The 21,605-nt window shown below is 38.3% G+C and overlaps 1 protein-coding gene across 3 annotated transcripts in view; it reads left to right on the top strand.

Moving 5' to 3' along the window:
* brinp1 (bone morphogenetic protein/retinoic acid inducible neural-specific 1) overlaps window positions 1–21,605 on the top strand; it is a 498,298-nt gene that overhangs the window by 391,744 nt on the left and 84,949 nt on the right. For all 3 annotated transcript variants that reach the window (XM_061927310.1, XM_061927308.2, XM_061927309.2), the window contains exon 5: window positions 13,100–13,205. In XM_061927310.1, the coding sequence (XP_061783294.1) occupies window positions 13,100–13,205 (106 nt within the window). The remainder of the gene's footprint in view (window positions 1–13,099; window positions 13,206–21,605) is intronic.

Raw genomic sequence — 21,605 nt, 5'->3', positions numbered from 1 at the left:
ATTTTTACTTTTTAAAACCGATACCGATAATTTTGAAACCGATACCGATAATTTACGATATTACATTTTAAAGCATTTATCGGCTGATAATATCGGCAGTCCGATACTATCGGACATCTCTAGAAATAAGACACAAATTGGGCATTTTTATGATTTTGTTTCTTTTAAATTGGGGTCATAGTTTTCAAAATAAGCGATATTCTACTTTAAAACAAATCTAGCGGCGACTTCTGCACGCTAATGTGCGTCATCGAGATTCATTTAGCATTGGGAAAATCTGGTTTTTGCTTTTGGTGCAGCTGGGAATAGCACACGCTCTATTTATTCAGTGACTTTACAGCAGAGGAAACTTTGGATCTCCTGTGCATGGTTTTATTTACCACGCTAAAATATATATATATATATATATATATTTTTTTTTTTTTTTTTTTGATGCCAGATGACAATTACGGAGGCTGTTCCGGAACTGTGCTTTCTGACGGCGGGGCTGCGGAATAGTTGAGGAGGGGTGGGCCCGGTGGAATTCCACTGTTGTGTTCCGCTTAATAATCCAAATCCTCCCCTCTCCCTCTAGGCCCACTTCAGTCGTTTGATTGCCCTTTGTATTTTTACTACCCTTTACTCTCATTTTCATAATCTGGTGTGCAGTTTATGGTCCATGCTAGCAAGGAGGGGTGTGCACTGTAGCTCTCCTAAAGTCCCAGAGATTACCAGGGCTGCTCTTTAATCCATAAAGCTGTGTATCACCGCGCTCATGTTTATGCACATCTATTAGGACTGCAAACTAATATAAACGTGTCTCGGAGTGCTCTGGTGACGAGGGACAAATACAGTTACAATGCAAAATGCTGTGCAACCTTTTAAAGGGAGTTAATAAGTAATATGCTCCCCAACCCCAGAAAACGATAACATCAGCTGATTGTTCGCATGGCAAATTTACCCTGCTTGGCTGACAGTCATTATATAAAGACTGCTAATCATAAAATATATTACAAATTGTAATTAAATTTAGTAGGAATCCGATTCGTCTGAAAGACTTCAAATAGCATCAATAAGAATACAAGTAATTCTAACATACTGTTTCTCTTAAAAAAAAAATGGTTGATAGGTCCAAGGGGAAATAAATATGTTATCTCCTACCGCAGTGAAGCCAATTCAAAACCTCAATGCCGCTTCGGAATTGATTAAAAAAGTTAACAAAACAAAATAAATGGGCAAAAATTATGAAAACAAAAATTGTTCTTTAGACATTATATCTTTGGGGAAAATGTTCAGCTGCAATACAGATGTATCAGCCTGTCACATGGGTCCACAGCAATGCTAAATTAGGCATTATTTATATCACACCTGGCCCGTTAAGCTTTTCAATAAGGCCCGCAGGACATTCCCAAATAATTTGTTGAGATATTTAAGATGGAACCTGTAGCTGCACTGCGAAAAGTCAGTGTTGAAAAACAAGAACATTTTTTACAAAAATTAGGGGTATTTTATTTGAACTAAGCAAAATTATCTGCCAATAGAACAAGAAAATTTGGCTTGTCAAGACTTTCCAAAACATGTAAAATTAGCTAACCTTAATGAACCCAAAAATACCTTAAAATAAGTATATTCTCACTAATAACAACTGTATTAATATATGTGTACGTATGTTCTATTGTTTCATTGGAAATAAAATAGCAAAGTCCATTTGGCTGTCATCTGTTTTTATATGAGACACAATTGTGTCAAAGTCATGATCTTTTTTTTTTCATGCTTGAAATAAGAAATGATTACTTTAAAAAAGTAGTTTTTGTCATGTCTGTGTCGATCATGTTTTTGTTTGGCCTCTTTTTTGTTTTTGTTTTTGTTTTGGACTCTTTTTAGTTTCTGCTTTTCACTCCCTTGTCTTGTTTCGATGGTTACCCATTAGTTTCACCTGTTCCATGTTTGGACTCATTGTGCACTCTTGTTTTGTCACCATAGCAACCATTAGTTTTCACCTGTCACGTCACGCACCTGTTTCACATTTTGAGTCATGCACCTGTTTTCGCTAATCATGTCTGTAGTATTTAAGTTCATTGTTTTCAGTTTGTCTTTCTGGCGACATCCACATTCGTGCTCTGCACATTCCTGACACTTGTTCTTCATGCCATGCCACAGTAAGTGTTTATTAGTTTTACGTCCATAGTTTTGCTTTTGTCCTAGTTTTTGTTTCATTAGCCAAGTTTTTGTACTTCCGCCCTTGTGCGTGCCTTTTGTTTGCTTCCTTTTTTTGTAGTTTGTTAATGTTTTAAATAAATATGTATTTACCTTCACGCCATGACCAGTCCAGCTTTACTTGCATCTCGGGAAAACAACCACGCCAAAATTCATGACAGTTTTATACTTGTTGTTGATGACACAGCTTTGCAACAGTTGATGTTCTAGTTTCAAGCATGTTTTACTCAATATAGGTCATAAAATCTCAGCAACAAGCTGTAATATCTTACTGAGGTAATTTAGGACCAAAACCCTTAAAACAAGTAAAACACTCTAACATAAAATCTGCTTGGTGAGAAGAATTATCTTATCAGACAGAAAATAAGCAAATATCACCCTTATTTGAGATATTTCATCTTACTTAGATTTCAGTCTTTGCAGTGTGCCATTAGATTGTGCAGTGATGTTTTCAAATTCCCGGAAGTCTTGAACTATACAAAGTATTTCAATGGTTGGAATCTGCGCTTTTTGCATGATATACTACCGTATTTTTTGGACTATAAGTTGCATATTTTTTAATAGTTTGGCCGGGGGTGCGACTTATTCTCAGGAGTTACTTATGTGTGAAATTATTAACACATTACCGTAAAATATCAAATAATATTATTTAGCTCATTCACGTAAGAGACTAGACGTATAAGATTTCATCGAATTTAACGATTAGGAGTGACAGATTGTTTGGTAAACGTATAGCATGTTCTATATGTTATAATTATTTGAATGACTCTTACCATAATATGTTACGTTAACATACCAGGCACGTTCTCAGTTGGTTATTTATGCGTCATATAACGTACACTTATTCAGCCTGTTGTTCACTATTCTTTATTTATTTTAAATTGCCTTTCAAATGTCTATTCTTGGTGTTGGGTTTTATCAAATACATTTCCCCCAAAAATGCGACTTATACTCCAGTGCGACTTATATATGGTTTTTCCCTTCTTTATAGTGCATTTTCGGCAGGTGCAACTTATACTCCGGTGCGACTTATACTCCGAAAAATACGGTAGTTACTATGGTCATCTAATTAGTTACTATGGTAATCTAAGTCACAGCAGCTCAGACCAGGCACCAAGCAGTGTGGGTGGGGAGCGTTTCCACAGAGTGTTTCCAGAGCGGCCAGCCTGAAATGCGGGTGTCAGGGACAAACGCAGAAAGAGATTTGTACAACCAAGTTCTAAACCTCTGCGGTCCCCTCCAAGGTTTCTCATTGTCATCCCATTGGGTTGAGTTTTTTCTTGCCCTGATGTGGGATCTGAGCCGAGGATGTCGTTGTGGCTTGTGTAGCCCTTTGAGACACTCGTGATTTAGGGCTATATAAGTAAACATTGATTGAATGATTGATCATACACAATAACAACAAACACAGATCAATACACATTAACATGAAAACAATTACAAGTAAGTGCAACGAGAAGACGAGGCAACCCCTCATGCTTTCAGATTGTTTTTAAAAGCATTCGAGGATATCAACTCAGTCAATTTCCAGTGCTGTATTTGCAGCTGCTAAGACACTGTAGACACTCCTTGGAATATAACATCAGCGCTTACTTAAAAATGCAATTTCACAAACTATTTGTAGCTCGTTAGCTTTTAATAGCTAAGGTTGTGTCACGTTGCCCTTTGAGGGTGTAAACATTAAGGTTTTTATTGAAACAAAGTACACGCCAGAGGCCTGATCAACCATCATTTATGTTGTTTACCACTCGGAGAGGGGTAAAAAGCTAACCCTGTTCTGGTATATCGTTAGATGTAAACGCATGCATTTAATTAAACTAGTAGTGCAGTTCAAGTGATATACTTCTGTCTGTCATACATGCTTTAGTTAGATGATAGGACTCACACTGCAAATACTGAAATATAAGTAAGATTAAATATCTCAAATAAGGGTGATATTTGCTTATTTTCTGTCTGATAAGATAATTCTTCTCACTAAGCAGATTTTATGTTCGAGTGTTTTACTTGTTTTAAGGGTTATGGTCCTAAATTATCTCAGTAAGATAGTACAGCTTGTTGCTGAGATTTTGTGACCTATATTGAGTAAAACACGCTTGAAACTAGAATATCAACTGTTGCAAAGCTGTGTCATCAACACTCACAAGTATAAAACACAAGTATTTCTTACTTCAAGCATGAAAAAAAACAAACAATGTACTTAAATTAAGAATATTTTTCAACATATTGAGCAACAAGGTCTCTTTTTTTTTTCTACCAAGAAAAGTGCACTTATTATTAGTGAGAGCATACTTATTTTAAGGTATTTTTGAGTTCATTGAGGTTAGCTTTTTTTACTTGTTTTGGAAAGTATTGACAAGCCGAATTGTCTTGTTCTATTGGCAGATAATTTTGCTTAGTTCAAATAGAATACCCCTAATTTTTCAATCAATCAATGTTTATTTATATAGCCCTAAATCACAAGTGTCTCACAAGCCACGACGACATCCTCGGTACAGAGCCCACATAAGGGCAAGGAAAAACTCACCCCAGTGGGACGTCGATGTGAAAGACTATGAGAAACCTTGGAGAGGACCGCATATGTGGGTAACCCCCCCCCCCCCTCGAGGGGAGACCGAATGCAATGGATGTCGAGTGGGTCTGACATAATAGTGTGAGAGTCCAGTCCATAGTAGATCCAACATAATAGTAAGAGTCCAGTCCATAGTGGGGCCAGCAGGAAACTTTTTTATATATTTTTTTCTTGTTTTTGAACACTCACTTTTTGCAGTGCAATAGTAATAAAGTGCACAGGATGGGGATTATTCCAACAATAGGCAGGTGTTCAATTTATGTTGTGTTAATTTAGCTTTCTTAAACCGCTTCCGTTTTAGCACCCCCGCGATGAACCATCCGTTCTATTGACACCAATGCGTTCCCACATTCCTGCCGCAGTAAAAGTGATAAAACACACGAGCCTGTCGTGGCATCCGATGCCAGTCTACCAGAGTTCTCCTTCAGAGTTGCAACCGCCGCCTAATTTTGATTTTGCATCCCCCGCCCACCTTAACGACCTGATGCCGCAGCTAAGAAATGCATCTGTCTAATTTCTTGCATGTCAGCACACCATCTGGTGCAAGATCAACATTAAAGACGGGGGTAAAGCGTCTCACAAATCTTGCAAACTTTTCTTTGCTAGCATTTATATCTTTGTGTTGGTTTGGATTCAAAACCACTAAATAGCACTTTTTGCATTAAGCCTGTTATACAAACCCTGTTTCCATTTGAGTTGGGAAAGATGTAAATATAAACGGAATACAATGATTTGCAAATCATTTTCAACACATATTCAATTGAATGCACTACAAAGACAAGATATTTGATGTTCAAACTCATAAACTTTATTTTTTTTTTGTAAATAATAATTAACTTAGAATTTCATGGCTGCAACACGTGTCAAAGTTGTTGGGAAAGGGCATGTTCACCACTGTGTTACATGGCCTTTCCTTTTAACAACACTCAGTAAACGTTTGGGAACTGAGGAGACACATTTTTTAAGCTTCTCAGGTGGAATTCTTTCCCATTCTTGCTTGATGTACAGCTTAAGTTGTTCAACAGTCCGGGGGTCTCCGTTGTGGTATTTTAGGCTTCATAATGCGCCACACATTTTCAATGGGAGACAGGTCTGGACTAAAGCAGGCCAGTCTAGTACCCGCACTCTTTTGCTATGAAGCCACGTTGATGCAACACGTGGCTTGGCATTGTCTTGCTGAAATAAGCAGGGGCGTCCATGGTAACATTGCTTGGATGGCAACATATGTTGCTCCAAAACCTGTATGTACCTTTCAGCATTAATGGCACCTTCACAGATGTGTAAGTTACCCATATCTTGGGCACTAATACACCCCCATACCATCACACATGCTAGCTTTTCAACTTTGCGCCTATAACAATCCGGATGGTTCTTTTCCTCTTTGGTCCGGAGGACACGACGTCCACAGTTTCCAAAAACAATTTGAAATGTGGACTCGTCAGACCACAAAACACTTTTCCACTTTGTATCAGTCCATCTTAGATGAGCTCAGGCCCAACGAAGCTGACTGCGTTTCTGGGTGTTGTTGATAAACGGTTTTCACCTTGCATAGGAGAGTTTTAACTTGCACTTACAGATGTAGTGACCAACTGTAGTTACTGAGAGTGGGTTTCTGAAGTGTTCCTGAGCCCATGTGGTGATATCCTTTACACACTGTTGATGCAGTACAGCCTGAGGGATAGAAGGTCACGGGTTTAGCTGTTTACGTGCAGTGATTTCTCCAGATTCTCTGAATCTTTTGATGATATTACGGATCGTAGATGATAAAATCCCTAAATTCCTTGCAATAGCTGGTTGAGAAAGGTCTTTCTTAAACTGTTCAACAATTTGCCCACACATTTGTTGACACAGTGGTGACCCTCGCCCCTTCCTTGTTTGTGAATGACTGAGCATTTAATGGAATCTACTTTTATACCCAATCATGGCACCCACCTGTTCCCAATTTGCCTGTTCACCTGTGGGATGTTCCAAATAAGTGTTTGATGAGCATTCCTCAACTTTATCAGTATTAATTGCCACCTTTCCCAACTTCTTTGTCATGTGTTGCTGGCATCAAATTCTAAAGTTAATGATTATTTGCAAAAAAAAATGTTTTATCAGTTTGAACATCAAATATGTTGTCTTTGTAGCATGTTCAATTGAATATGGGTTGATAATGATTTGCAAATCATTGTATTCCGTTTATATTTACATCTAACACAATTTCCCAACTCATATGGAAACAGGGTTTGTAGTTCCATATTTTAAGTTATACAACATATACTGTGTAAGCCAGCATTACACAATCATTCCAAAGCATTTGTATGTCCATGATAACCCTTATTGTTTCCTTTGCAACCTTTTTAAAGCTACATTTAGCCACTTGTCAATAGGTGCAGACGATAGTTTATTGTCCCCCATTCCTTTTTAAGGACAACCTTTCCGAGCGCTCCAATGTTAACGGTATACATTTAAGGCAGCCTCTTCACATCGGAATGGCTCTATTATTTCCTCCGACAGCAGTTCAAGGCTGGGCCTCGGCAGCGATTGTTATACGTCTTGGCGAGGTTGTTTGGCGTGGGCTTTTATTTGAGAAAAATGTCCATTTATGCCCCCCATAAAAGTGTTTTAGGCCCATCCTTAGTGGCAAGTTAGGCTTGTTGCCAGCGGTTTAATGTCGAAGAATGGATTCATCTTTCTGGAATGTGTCTGGAATAATACTTAAACATACACTTATAATATTTAACAACATACCATTGTCCTCAGTGGTCATTTAATGGACATTTTAATTTAATTCAATTTAAATATGTACAGAAATAATGCTGTGGTCCCTACTGTTATTGTTAATGTATCACCATACAAATATTGGCAAACATTCAGCAAAAACATGCACCCCTACTGTGCATACTAAGGTTGTATGGTATACCGGTATTAGAATAGTACCGCGATACTAATTAATCATATTCGGTAGTATACCGCCTCTAAAAAGTACAGGTCCCCCAACCCCAGTGCCTCCCGTCGTCGTCACGTCGTGTCATTGCTGGTTTACAAGCGGAGGAGCATGTTCGGCAGCGCACAATCACAGAGTACTTACAAGCAGACAGTGTGTAGACAGAAAAAGGAGAACGGACGCGTTTTGGCTTAAAAACTGACGATAAAGGTGATTTGGGGTGTCGGGCGGGGGCGTGGTTAAGAGGGGAGGAGTTTATTTACAGCTAGAATTCACCAAGTCAAGTATTTCATATATATATATATATATATATATATATATATATATATATATATATATATATATATATATATATATAAGAAATACTTGACTTTCAGTGAATTCTAGCTATATATATATATATATATATATATATATATATATATATATATATATATATATATATATATATATGTATAAATAAGAGAAATACTTGAATTACAGTGTTCATTTATTTACACATATACACACACATAACACTCATCTACTCATTGTTGAGTTAAGGGTTGAATTGTCCTTCCTTGTACTATTCTCTGTCACTATTTTTCTAACCATGCTGAACACCCTCTCTGATGATGCATTCTGCTTCGTCTCCTTGTTGTGTGCGCAGTTGTGCACTGCACTCTCTAAAAGCCGTAGATGTTAATGTCACATATGCATGTACAGTAGATGGCAGTATTATCCTGTTTAAGAGTGTCACAACATTGCTGTTTACGGCAGACGAACTGCTTTACGGTAGACAAAAACATGACTGCTGTAGTTGTGTGTTGTTGCCGCGCTGGGAGGACGTTAATGAAACTGCCTAACAATAAACCCACATAAGAAACCAAGAATTCGCTCTCGATCATTCTACAGTTATAACGTGATTGGGCAGGTCCGCCTGAATTTCGGGAGATTTTCGGGAGAAAATTTGTCCCGGGAGGTTTTCGGGAGAGGCGCTGAATTTCGGGAGTCTCCCAGAAAATCCGGGAGGGTTGGCAAGTATGAATTAGGAACCTTTGTTGTTTACTTACTAATAAAAGACAAGTTGTCTTGTATGTTCACTATTTTATTTAAGAACAAACTGCAATAGTAAACATATGTTTAATGTACCGTAACATTTTTTGTTAAAATAAAGCCAATAATGCCATTTTGTGTGGTCCCCTTTATTTAGAAAAGTATCGAAAAGTACCAAAAAGTATTGAAATACATTTTGGTACCGGTACTAAAATATTGGTGTCGGGACAACACTAGTGCATATTGATGAATAATTTATCTGACAAATACACCACATGGTGGCACTGTCATAAAACCCCCTAATTTGACCACCAAAATTCTGATCGACTTGACATTTCTTACACAGGTTTTTTAGCCCAATAACCACAAAATTTGTGTTTCAAAATATGAGCAAGATTTGTTGAAAAACATGGCTGCCATCTAGCAAAATTGTCCATAGGTCACAAACCATGTGTGGAACGATGATCCAACACTGAGGGTACATGTGGGCATAATTTGAATGTGAACGATTACGATTCTGGTTCCTTGTTTCCATTCCGGTTCCCAACTATTCTCAATTCAAGAGGGAGGATAAAAATTTTACTTAGAGAATTTTAGATTTAGAAATGTAGTTGTAGAAGTTGCTTCCTAGCAGTTCCACTGTAGACACGGCACAGGAGCCAAGCGTGCAGTTTTAACAAAGTTTTATTGTGCATAGATTGTTTGTCAAATTCTTTCTCCAGTACAACGTGACTTTTCAGTCACGTCCGTATCCTCTCTCCTCCCCTGCTCTCGGCCGCTTATTGTTAAAGACAACAGATGATTAGATTAACACGTACCACCTGTGAAATCGAATCACCTGTCAGCCGTGTCTCGCCGTCAGCACATGCCCCGCCCCCATCCGATGGTGCTCGTCCTCAGCACCATAGACAGAGGCGGTGACCTTTGCTCCTGCAGGCGCGCTGGCCACACTTCCCCCACAGTAGTATATAAATATCAATTGTTTAAGCTTGTATATAAATAGCAGGTTTCTTTACACTGTAGTGCACTTCCATAAAAGTTTCACTTTAATTTTGAAATCCTCATCAAAAACATTTGCACATATCCTGTTCATATTTTAGAGATGGATATTGTCCGATTAGGGTTTTATGCTGTTGATTTCTGATCCTCGTTGAGTAAAATTGGCCGATATCGATCACAATTTATTTATACTGGGTGCTATTGACAGAGTAACAAAATCATATTCATTTTTTAATTTTTAATTACAGTACAATAAATTATTTGAGCAAAACAAAGTCAATAGTACACAATAACCAAAAAAAAAAGAGCCTAAACTACTATCTACTACTCATTTAAATCCTGTGTCAAGGGAATTATTCCCTAAGTTTGCAACACACAAATACAACAAAAAAAGATTCTCTCTTGACTCTTATTGAACTATTTGTTAATAAGCTGGGCTTCAAAAATAGTAAATGGCGTTTTAACATTTAGACAGTTCTGGGGAAATCTGAATGTACATTGCATCGGGAAATCATTCACAGCACACTTTTCCCACATTGTGTTATGTTACAGCCTTATTCCAAAATGGAATAAATCCAGTTTTGTCCTAAAAATTCGACACACAATACACCATAATGACAATTTTTGCAAATGTATTAAAAATTAAAAATTCAAGTTTACTTAAGTATTTACAGCTTTTGTTCATTTCTTTGTTGATGCACCTTTGGCAGCAATTACAGCCTCAGGTTTTTGTTTTTTTAATACGATGCCACAAGCTTAGGCAGCATACTTGCCAACTTTGAGACCTCCAAATACGGGATATTTTTGGGGGGGTTGAGGTGGGCGGGGTCGTGGGGGGCGTGGTTAAGGGGGGAGGAGTATATTTATAGCTAGAATTCACTGAAATTCAAGTATTTCTTATATATATATTTGTATATATATATATATATATACACTATATATGCATATATATATATATATATATATATACAGTATATATTCATATATATATATATATATATACATATGTATATATATATAAATATATATATATATATATATATATATATATATATATATATATATATATATATATATATATATATATATATATATGTGTGTATTTTATTATATACTGTATATATATATATATATATATATATATATATATATATGTGTGTATTTTATTATATACTATATATATATATATATATATATATATATATATATATATATATATATATATATATATATATATATATATATATATATATATATAAATAAAATATATACTTGAATTTCATCCATCCATCCATCCATCTTCTTCCGCTTATCCGAGGTCGGGTCGCGGGGGCAGCAGCCTAAGCAGGGAAGCCCAGACTTCCCTCTCCCCAGCCACTTCGTCCAGCTCTTCCTGTGGGACCCCGAGGCGTACCCAGGCCAGCCGGGAGACATAGTCTTCCCAACGTGTCCTGGGTCTTCCCCGCGGCCTCCTACCGATCGGACGTGCCCTAAACACCTCCGACCGGTAGGAGTACTTGAATTTTAGTGTTAATTTATTTACACATTTACACACACATAACATTCCTCTCTACTCATTGTTGTATTTGAAAGTGCAATGCTTTTCAGCCAGTAGCACAGCCTTTGAAGGAGCGTAGGTATGGGCAGTATAATATTCTGGGTTGGAGTCAATAACCAGGCGAGGTGACAAAGTTACGTCTCTTTCCTTCATACTTCAGAACCGACTCCCACACTTGCCGCCAGGGTGCGCAATACAATGTAAACCTTTGGCCAACCAAAAGGTAACCACAAAACACTATACGGTATAGTGTTCTGTGGTTACTTTTTGGTTGGCCAAGTGGATGTTGTATTGTATTGAAAAACTTATTCGGGTGTTACCATTTATTGGTCAATTGTACAGAATATGTACTGTACTGTGTAATCTACTAATAAAAGCTTCAATCAATCAATCAATGACGACAGGCTGTCCTCACTCAGATCCGCACGGACCTGGAGGGGGCGTGCCTTAAGTCCGGCTGGAAATCGGGAGAATGGTTGTCCCGGGAGATTTTCGGGAGAGGCACTGAAATTCGGGGGTCTCCCGGAAAATTCGGGAGGGTTGGGCATTCCCATTCCCCTTTACCCATTCCTCTTTGCAGCATCTCTCAAGCTCCATCATGTTGGATGGCAAGCGTTGGTTTTCATCTAGGATGTCTCTGTACATTGCCGCATTCAGGGAGGTGACTAAGAACCCGATAGTCACTCTCTCAGAGCTACAGCGTTCCTCTTTAAGGTATGTCCTGTATGGTATACAGGCCAGAAGAAAGCTATTCCTGAGTAAACTAATTTGCCAAAATGCACCTGGAAGACCATGACAAACAAAATTGTCTGGCCTAATTAGACAAAGATTGAATTCTTTGGCGTGAATGCCAGGCATCATTATTAGAGGAAACCAGGCCAATACCATCCCGAAAGTGAAGCATAGCGGTGGCAGCATCATGATGTGGGGATGGTTTTCAGTGGCAGGAACTGGGAGACTAATCAGGATATAAGAATGATGAATGTAGCAATGTACAAAGACATCCTGGATGAAAACCAACGCTTCCCATCCAACCTGATGGCGCTTGAGAGGTGTTGCAAAGAGGAATGGGCAAAACTGCCCAAAGATAGGTGTGCCAAGCTTGTGGCATCGTATTCCAAAAGACTTGAGGCTGTAATTGCTGTCAAAGGTGCAACAACAAAGTATTAAGCAAGTGCTGTGAATACGTATGTACATGTGATCGTTACGTATTCACAGCACTTGCTTAATACTAAAATTCTGTCCATGGTGCTGAGGACCGAGCACCATCAGACGGGGGCGTGGCAGTGCTGACGGCGAGACACAGCTGGCAGGTGATTAGATTTCACAGGTGGTACGTGTTAATCTAATCATCTGTCGTCTTTAACAATAAGCGGCCGGGAGCAGGAGGGGAGAGAGGATACGGATGTGGCTGAAAAGTCACGTTCTACTGGAGAGAAAACTTTTGGTGAAACATTATTATTAAAACATCGTGAAAACCGGCACGCTTGGTTCCTGTGAAGTATATGTCAGTGGTACCGCTAGGAAGCGACCTCTGCAGTTTATTTTTTTTATTTTTTATAAATTTGAAAAGAAAACAAACTTTACACTTTGTCATTATGGGGTATTGTCTGTAGAATTTTGAGGACAAAAATGAATTTATTCCATTTTGGGATTAGTACCATAACAAAATGTGTAAAAAGTGTGCACTGTAAGACCTGGCTCTCATTGCTGACCAATACTCGATGCCCAAATTGCAACGCTAGCATCTCAGCCAAAATGTAATTTTCCCCAAATGTAATTTGTTTTCAAAGGGGATCTAATTGTTTTATAGGTGACCGAGACACGGACAGGCCCACTGGGATGCAGCAGCTATGACAATCTGGACTCTGTGAGCTCCATCCTTCTGCAGAGCCCAGAGAGCAAGCTTCATCTGCAAGGTAAACACACAAACCGAGCATTTTCTCTATTTACCTTCCGATGCCATGTGACATTGTGTCACGCTTGAACAAACCCAATTTTGTAACTCTGAAATTACCAACAGTGATTTTCTACTTTTTTTCTTTTTTTTTTTTTTTTTGCTGGCCGTTAGGTTCACTCGATGATACGTGTTCTTGAAAGACAAATTAAACACTTTCATGGGGTTGCGACACAGTCGGAAAAAAATTCAAAATTCAGGGACACCTCATCAACGAGTCCAAATAACTAACTTTTATGCTTCAGTGGTTCCTGTTTGATTTCTTAAGCGAAAAAAAAAAAAGGAAAGATCTTAAACAATGTCACACGTAATTACAAAGCTGAGAAATGCAATTGCCAGGCGAATGAGAGCGAGTCAAAGGATGAAGCGCTAGTGTAATCTGCGGTCAAGTATTTGAACACGGTGATTGGTTCTTTGATTTAGCCAAGTTTACCGAGATGATTACAGCCAGCTGGAGATTCACAAAGCCCCGTCTTCAGCTTCTCGTCTATGGAGAGATCGTTTGTCCTCTAAAAAACAGAAAAGTAAGTGGTTTGTCGAAGAAACACTCTTAGGACCTCCATTGCCCCTTGTTTAACGATCCTTATAGGTTTCTGACAGGCCGAGTAAGCCTTGTTCTTCGGAGGCATCTAACTGGAGACAACAGATTTTATTTTGGCTTGTTACTATCTAAGAGTCTGGATTTATAATACTTAGAGATGTCCGATAATGGCTTTTTTGCCTATATCCGATATTCCGATATTATCCAACTCTTAATTACCGATACCGATATCAACCGATACCGATATATACAGTCGTGGAATTAGCACATTATTATGCCTAATTTTGTTGTGATGCCCCGCTGGATGCATTAAACAATGTGAAAAGGTTTTCCAAAATAAATCAACTCAAGTTATGGTTAAAAATGCCAACATGGCAACTGCCATATTTATTATTGAAGTCGCATAGTGCATTATTATTTTTTTTAACATGCCTCAAAACAGCAGCTTGGAATTTGGGACATGCTCTCCCTGAGAGAGCATGAGGAGGTTGAGGTTGGTGGGGTTGAGGTGGGGGAGGGGGAGGAGATAGCGGGGGGTGTATATTGTAGCGTCCCGGAAGAGTTAGTGCTGCAAGGGCTTCTGGGTATTTGTTCTGTTGTGTTTATAGTTGTGTTACGGTGCGGTTGTTCTCCCGAAATGTTTCTGTCATTGTTGTTTGGTGTGAGTTCACAGTGTAGCGCATATTTGTAACAGTGTTAAAGTTGTTTATACGGCCACACTCAGTGTGACCTGTATGGCTGTTGACCAAGTATGTATTGCATTCACTTGTGTGTGTGTGAAAAGCCGTAGATATTATGTGACTGGGCCGGCACGCAAAGCAAAGGCAGTGCCTTTAAGGTTTATTGGCGCTCTGTACTTCTCCCTACGTCCGTGTACACAGCGGCGTTTTAAAAAGTCATAAAGTTTACTTTTTGAAACCGATACCGATAACTTTGAAACCGATACCGCTAATTTTTTAATTACATTTTAAAGCATTTATCGGCCGATAATATAAGCAGTCCGATATTATCGGTTATCTCTAGTTTCTAACGTTGCAAAAATGTGTAGAGTAAATATTAAAATTCAACATTTCTGTCAACGAAGATTTGCTTCAGCCTGCGGCACATCGTCATTTTGATAGTAGGCTACAATAGCTAATATAGCCACTTATGTCATGTGTTGTCTTCATTATAACCCTTATATACGACTTTTAAAGTAATTTTGATAATAGGCTATTATAGCTAATATAGCCACTTACGTCATGTGTTGCCTTCATTATAAGACTTATATACGGATCTTCATTTTTTGCAGCTCCAGACAGATGTGTTTTTTTGTATTTTTGCTCCAATATGGCTCTTTCAACGTTTTGGGTTGCCGACCCCTGGGTTAACATTATCAACAAGCATAGTGGTTTACAAAGAGACTGCACTTTGCACAGCTCATAAAGACACATGTTCCCAGCGGAACACTTTGAAGGTACACTCTGCTGAAATAATGACATCCAATTATTTAATGCACACATTTTTCGTCTTAAAAACACAAGCCTCCGTGTAGCAATTAGTCTTCTTTCATCTTAACTTTATATTGTTTGTGTGCCTCTCTCTAAGCCGGCCCTGCTCTCTTGAGAACACCAAATCTGCAGAGCTTCGAAAACCTTTTCATTTACTTTCAGGTCACATGCCTCAGTTTGATTTGACCCTGACTGAACACATGTTTTATAAAGCTCTTGGAAGATATAATTTCCCAAGCAGTTTCCAGGAAATGTATTCCTCTTTCGTCTTCTGGGTTGTGGCTTTACTGGGAGATTAGAGACAATTTTATTTTGCCTCTTTGTACCAACCACAACTACGCAGACATTTGTGCTTTGTTTGTATTCATATGAAATAAGAATGGTGTCATTCATTCTGCCATAAATCAAGCCTACAATTTTAGAGTGTTTCTTTTGTATTCAGACCAGAAGACGCAATAGATTGTAACATTTGATTCAGAAAAGGATTTATAATAGTAGAGAATCTGTAAAAAGGGAACCATTTTTTTGGCGTAGGAGGATTTGACATCCAAAGTCCTACAATGGCCACAATGCATTTGGTTCGATGGTGCACAAATGGCAGAGGATCACAATGAAAAGTCAAGCACAGAGAATTTTCTTCAAGCTATGTACGGTCCATAATCAGAAAAAAAACATAACAGTGTTTGGTTTTTTTAAGTCAACTAACAAAGGCAGACAGTTTGGTCTTTTTAGTATGTTTCTGCTGTATTTTAAAGGCCTACTGAAATGTGATTTTCTTATTTAAACGGGGATAGCAGGTCCATTCTATGTGTCATACTTGATCATTTCGCGATATTGCCAAATTTTTGCTGAAAGGATTGAGTAGAGAACATCGACGATAAAGTTTGCAACTTTTGATCGCTGATAAAAAAGCCTTGCCTGTACCGGAAGTAGCAGACGAGTAGCGTGACGTCACAGGTTGTGGAGTTCCTCACATCTGCACATTGTTTACAATCATGGCCACCAGCAGCGAGAGCGATTTGGACCGAGAAAGCGACGATTTTCCCATTAATTTGAGCGAGGATGAAAGATTTGTGGATGAGGAAAGTGAGAGTGAAGGACTAGAGGGCAGTGGGAGCGATTCAGATAGGAATGATGCTGTGAGAGGCGGGTGGGACCTGATATTAAGCTGGGAATGACTAAAACAGTAAATAAACACAAGACATATACTGTATATACTCTATTAGCCACAACACAACCAGGCTTATATTTAATATGCCACAAATTAATCCCGCATAACAAACACCTCCCCCCTCCCGTCCATATAACCCGCCAATACAACTCAAACACCTGCACAACACACTCAATCCCACAGCCCAAAGTACCGTTCACCTCCCCAAAGTTCATACAGCACATATGTTTTCCCAAAGTCCCCAAAGTTATGTACGTGACATGCACATAGCGGCACGCACGTACGGGCAATCGATCAAATGTTTGGAAGCCGCAGCTGCATGCGTACTCACGGTACCGTGTCTGCGCATCCAACTCAAAGTCCTCCTGGTAAGAGTCTCTGTTGTCCCAGTTCTCCACAGGCCAATGGTAAAGCTTGACTGTCATCTTCCGGGAATGTAAACAATGAAACACCGGCTGTGTTATCCGGCACAACAGTCAAAGGGTGCGTTCTACGGCGGGGGTGCGCTATCCGGCACAACATCTGCCGCAATACACCGCTTCCCACCTACAGCTTTCTTCTTTGCTGTCTCCATTGTTCATTGAACAAATTGCAAAAGATTCACCAACACAGATATCCAGAATACTGTGGAATTTTGCGATGAAAACAGACGACTTGATAGCTGGCCACCATGATGTCCCAAAATGTCCTCTACAATCCGTGACGTCACGCACAGGCGTCATCATACCGAGACGTTTTCAGCAGGATATTACGTGCAAAATTTAAAATTGCACTTTAGTAAGCTAACCCGGCCGTATTGGCATGTGTTGCAATGTTAAGATTTTATCATTGATATATAAACTATCAGACCACTGAAAGTACCACTGATATTCACACACACACTAGGTGTGGTGAAATTATCCTCTGCATTTGACCCATCCCCTTGGTCCACCCCCTGGAATGTGAGGGGAGCAGTGAGCAGCAGCGACGGCCGCGCTCGGGAATCATTTTCACAAAGTAGCTCGGTTACAAAGGATGGAAAGTGTAAGGATGGAAAGGATAATGCAGGTACAAAGTAGACTAAAAATGTACCATAGTAGCAATATAAAATATAACATATATGTACTATTTACATATTATATACCGTATTTCCTTGAATTGCCGCCGGGGCGGTAATTAATCTAAAACCTCTTCTCACTCCGGCACTTACCAAAGGCATGCGGTAAATTTAGGCCTGCGCTTTGAGTGTGATGTAAGGATACCATCATGAAAAGCACATTTAATAAAAAAAAAACTTATTATGGCCTTACCTTTACTTATAAATGAGGTCCATGCACAGCTCTCTCTGACCAAAAGCATCGATAACTTGTTTATAGAAGTCTTCCTTATCTTTCTTCAGTTTTAAAAGTCTCTCTGTCTCGATGGAGATCTTCCTTTAATTATTACCTCCTGCTTCGATTGAAAGTCCAGTTTAGAAAACTGTTATTTTAGATATGTAATCCTACATTTTAAAAGTGCAAGCGAGAGGAAAAAATAAACGATCGCTGCTCACTGTTGCTGCTTGTTGTCACTTCTTCTGCAGCCGAGTAGTCGCAAGAAGGATCACTAGCGCCCTCTACCACCAGGAGGCGGGAGTCATTTAATGACTCATATTTGACACACGCAGCTACGGTATATTAATAAAACATAGCTGCTTACTGTTCTTTTTAGCATATTCAATAGCTTGGACCTTAAATCCTACTCAAAAGCTCTTTATCTTCTTCCCTTTATGCGATTTTAAATTATTGAAACCAGCCTCCTCCATTTTGAAAATGATGACAGGTGAAGTGTCACTCGTGACGTGACGAGTTTGACCCGGCGGAAATTCTGGGCATATGCTAATTATTTTGCGAAACGAGTTTGACCCGGCGGAAATTGTAGACATGCGCTAATAAAAATAATATTTTGCGAAACGAGTTTGACCCAGTGCTAATCCTGACCCGGCGGTAATGCTAAGCATGCGCTAATTATTTTGCGAAACGAGTTTGACCCGGCGGTAATTCTAGGTATGTGCATACTATATACCCGGCGGCAACTCAAGGAAATACGGTATACAGTATATGATATATAATGTATATATATATATATATATATATATATATATATATATATATATATATATATATATATACTTATATATGTATTATAAGTCAGAAAAGACAAAATTATTCGAAGGTGCCCTTTTTTTAATTTTTCTTTTTATTAATCAATCCAACAAAATAATACATAATAATACTTTAATACTTTAATAATACAATTCCAATTCCAAAACCAAACCTGGCCCAGGAACATTCAGAATAGCAATCAACAGAGCAAATGAGAGGACACACAAACGTGACACAAAATAATCCAAAAGTAGTCACACAAAAATGAATAGTATCAACAACAGCAGTGATTAGAAATCCTCATTGACATTATCATCACAGCTATTTATAAAAAATAAAAACATTTAAAAAATGAACAATGGTGTCACAGTGGCTTACACTTGCATCGCATCTCATAAGCTTGACAATGCATTGTGTCCAATTTTTTCCTAAAGATAAAAGGAGTCATATTTTAGGTTCATTCAATAGTTAAAACTAGGGATGTCCGATAATGGCTTTTTGCCGATATCCGATATTCCGATATTGTCCAACTCTTTTATTATCGATACCGATATCAACCGATACCGATATCAACCGATATGTACAGTCGTGGAATTAACACATTATTATGCCTAATTTGGACAACCAGGTATGGTGAAGATGAGGTACTTTTAAAAAAAAATGATTAAAAAAAGATAAATAAATTAAAAACATTTTCTTGAATAAAAAAGAAAGTAAAACTATATAAAAACAGTTACCGTATTTTTTGGACTATAAGTCGCAGTTTTGTTCATAGTTTGGCCGGGCTCCAGTGCGACTTATATATGTTTTTTTTTCTTTTTTAATATGCATTTTGGGCAGGTGCGACTTATACTGCGGTGCGACTTATACTCCGAAAAATACGGTACATAGACACTAGTAATTAATGAAAATTAGTCAAATTAACTGTTAAAGGTTAGTACTATTAGTGGACCAGCAGCACGCACAATCATGTGTGCTTACGGACTGTATCCCTTGCAGACTGTATTGATATATATTGATATATAATGTAGGAACCAGAATATTAATAACAGAAAGAAACAACCCTTTTGTGTGAATGAGTGTGAATGAGTGTAAATGGGGAAGGGAGGATTTTTGGGTTGGTGCACTAATTGTAAGTGTATCTTGTGTTTTTTATGTTGATTTAATAATTTAAAAAAAAAACGATACCGATAATAAAAAAAACGATACCGATAATTTCCGATATTACATTTTGACGCATTTATCGGCCGATATTATCGGCAGGCCGATATTATCGGACATCTCTAGTTAAAACAAATTTAAACAATGGATCCCAATGGTGCCCTTTAAATTAAACTAACAAGTCATTTACTGCGATTAATTATGAATAATCTAAACTCAAAAGTGACTAATCTGATTAAAAATGTGATTGGCCGGGCTCCAGTGCGACTTATATGTTTTTTTTCTTTTTTATTATGCATTTTGGGCAGGTGCGACTTATACTGCGGTGCGATTTATACTCCAAAAAATACGGTACATAGAAACTAGCAGAGGTGTGGACTCGAGTCACATGACTTGGACTCGAGTCAGACTCGAGTCATGAATTTGATGACTTTAGACTCGACTTGACAAAATGTAAAAAGACTTGCAACTCGACTTAGACTTTAACATCAATGACTTGTGACTTCACTTGGACTTGAGCCTTTTGAATTGACATGACTTGACATGACTTGCTACTTTCCCCAAAACCCAAAGATGAAAAAGTTATTCGGGAGCGCTCCGTATTTTTCATTGTGTACTTGTCTATCAGCGTTGCGTGTGTCAGCTGGTGTGGTCTCAGTACAACAGCCAATCAAATTAGATCTACTTTGTTTTCATCACACAGCATTCATCCAATCAAATTGCAGGACAACCAAGGAAGAAGACATGTCCAAACCACACGCCAGTGAACAAAAAATGATACATAAAATAATTTTGTTTGGGTATAAAAATTACGAGGTGGTCAACACAAAACGGTTTGCAGTATGCAACACATGCGGTTCGAAAATTACTGATGGAGAGGCAACAACTTCCAACTTCGTCCGGCATTTGAAGTTGCACAAAGAACGGTAAGTTTTGAATGTAAGATAACGTTTATTGGCTAAGTAACGTGACTTTTATTTGCTGTGTAGTTAAATCAGAGAGGCTGTAAACTCACTGCTAACGTTATAACGTTATTGCAAACACGGGAATCTGTTGCAGTTCACTACCTTATTCATACTTTTTGTTCAGTGATTTTTTTTAAGCAGGGTTACGTTAGTCAATATATCACACGTAACGTTAGACGGAGGTCAGCAGCACCGCGTATTTTAGCCACCTAAAAAAAGACAAATATAGTAAAATAAAGGTCAGTTAAAATGTATACTATATTATGAATATGTGTACCGTTTTAGCTAGCTTTCTGACATACTGTTGGTTGTTTACCTCAGTGGTCCTCAACCACCGGGCCGCGGCACGGTACTGGTCCGTGGATCGATTGGTATCGGGCCGCACAAGAAATACATTTTTTTCTTTTCTTTTTTTAATTAAATCAACATAAAAAACACAAGATACACTTACAAGTAGTGCACCAACCCAAAACAACTCTCTCCCCCCTTTTGTTCTGGGCATTGAACATGAAGACTCTTCCTTCACTGTTCCGAGTGGCCATGAGAGTCTTGGCAGTGCCTGCCTCCAGTGCTCCAGTGGAGCGAGTTTTCAGCCATGGTGGCATCATACTACGCCCCCATCGTGCACAAATGACTGACAGACTCTTGGCTAATTTGGTCTTTTGCAAATGCAATGCAGCATAGGGCCCTGACATATAAAAAGTACAACTTTTTTGTTATGTTCACGTATATGTCATGTTTTTTCAATGTTAACACTTTTGTACAAATAAGTACATTTGCACTTTATTTTTCAATGTGTTTGTTCTGTAAAGGAATGAGTTAATGTTTAAAATGACTGGTTAATAGTGCTATTATAAAGTGCAATGTCAGCACAATTTTCTTTCCTGCAATTTAAAATGCACTTGTTTTAA

The sequence above is a fragment of the Nerophis lumbriciformis genome, linkage group LG32 (genome assembly GCF_033978685.3).
Source record: "Nerophis lumbriciformis linkage group LG32, RoL_Nlum_v2.1, whole genome shotgun sequence".
In the NCBI taxonomy this organism is placed as follows: domain Eukaryota; kingdom Metazoa; phylum Chordata; class Actinopteri; order Syngnathiformes; family Syngnathidae; genus Nerophis; species Nerophis lumbriciformis.
The sequence above is the reverse complement of the archived record's forward strand: the minus strand, read 5'-3'. Positions and strand labels throughout refer to the sequence as shown.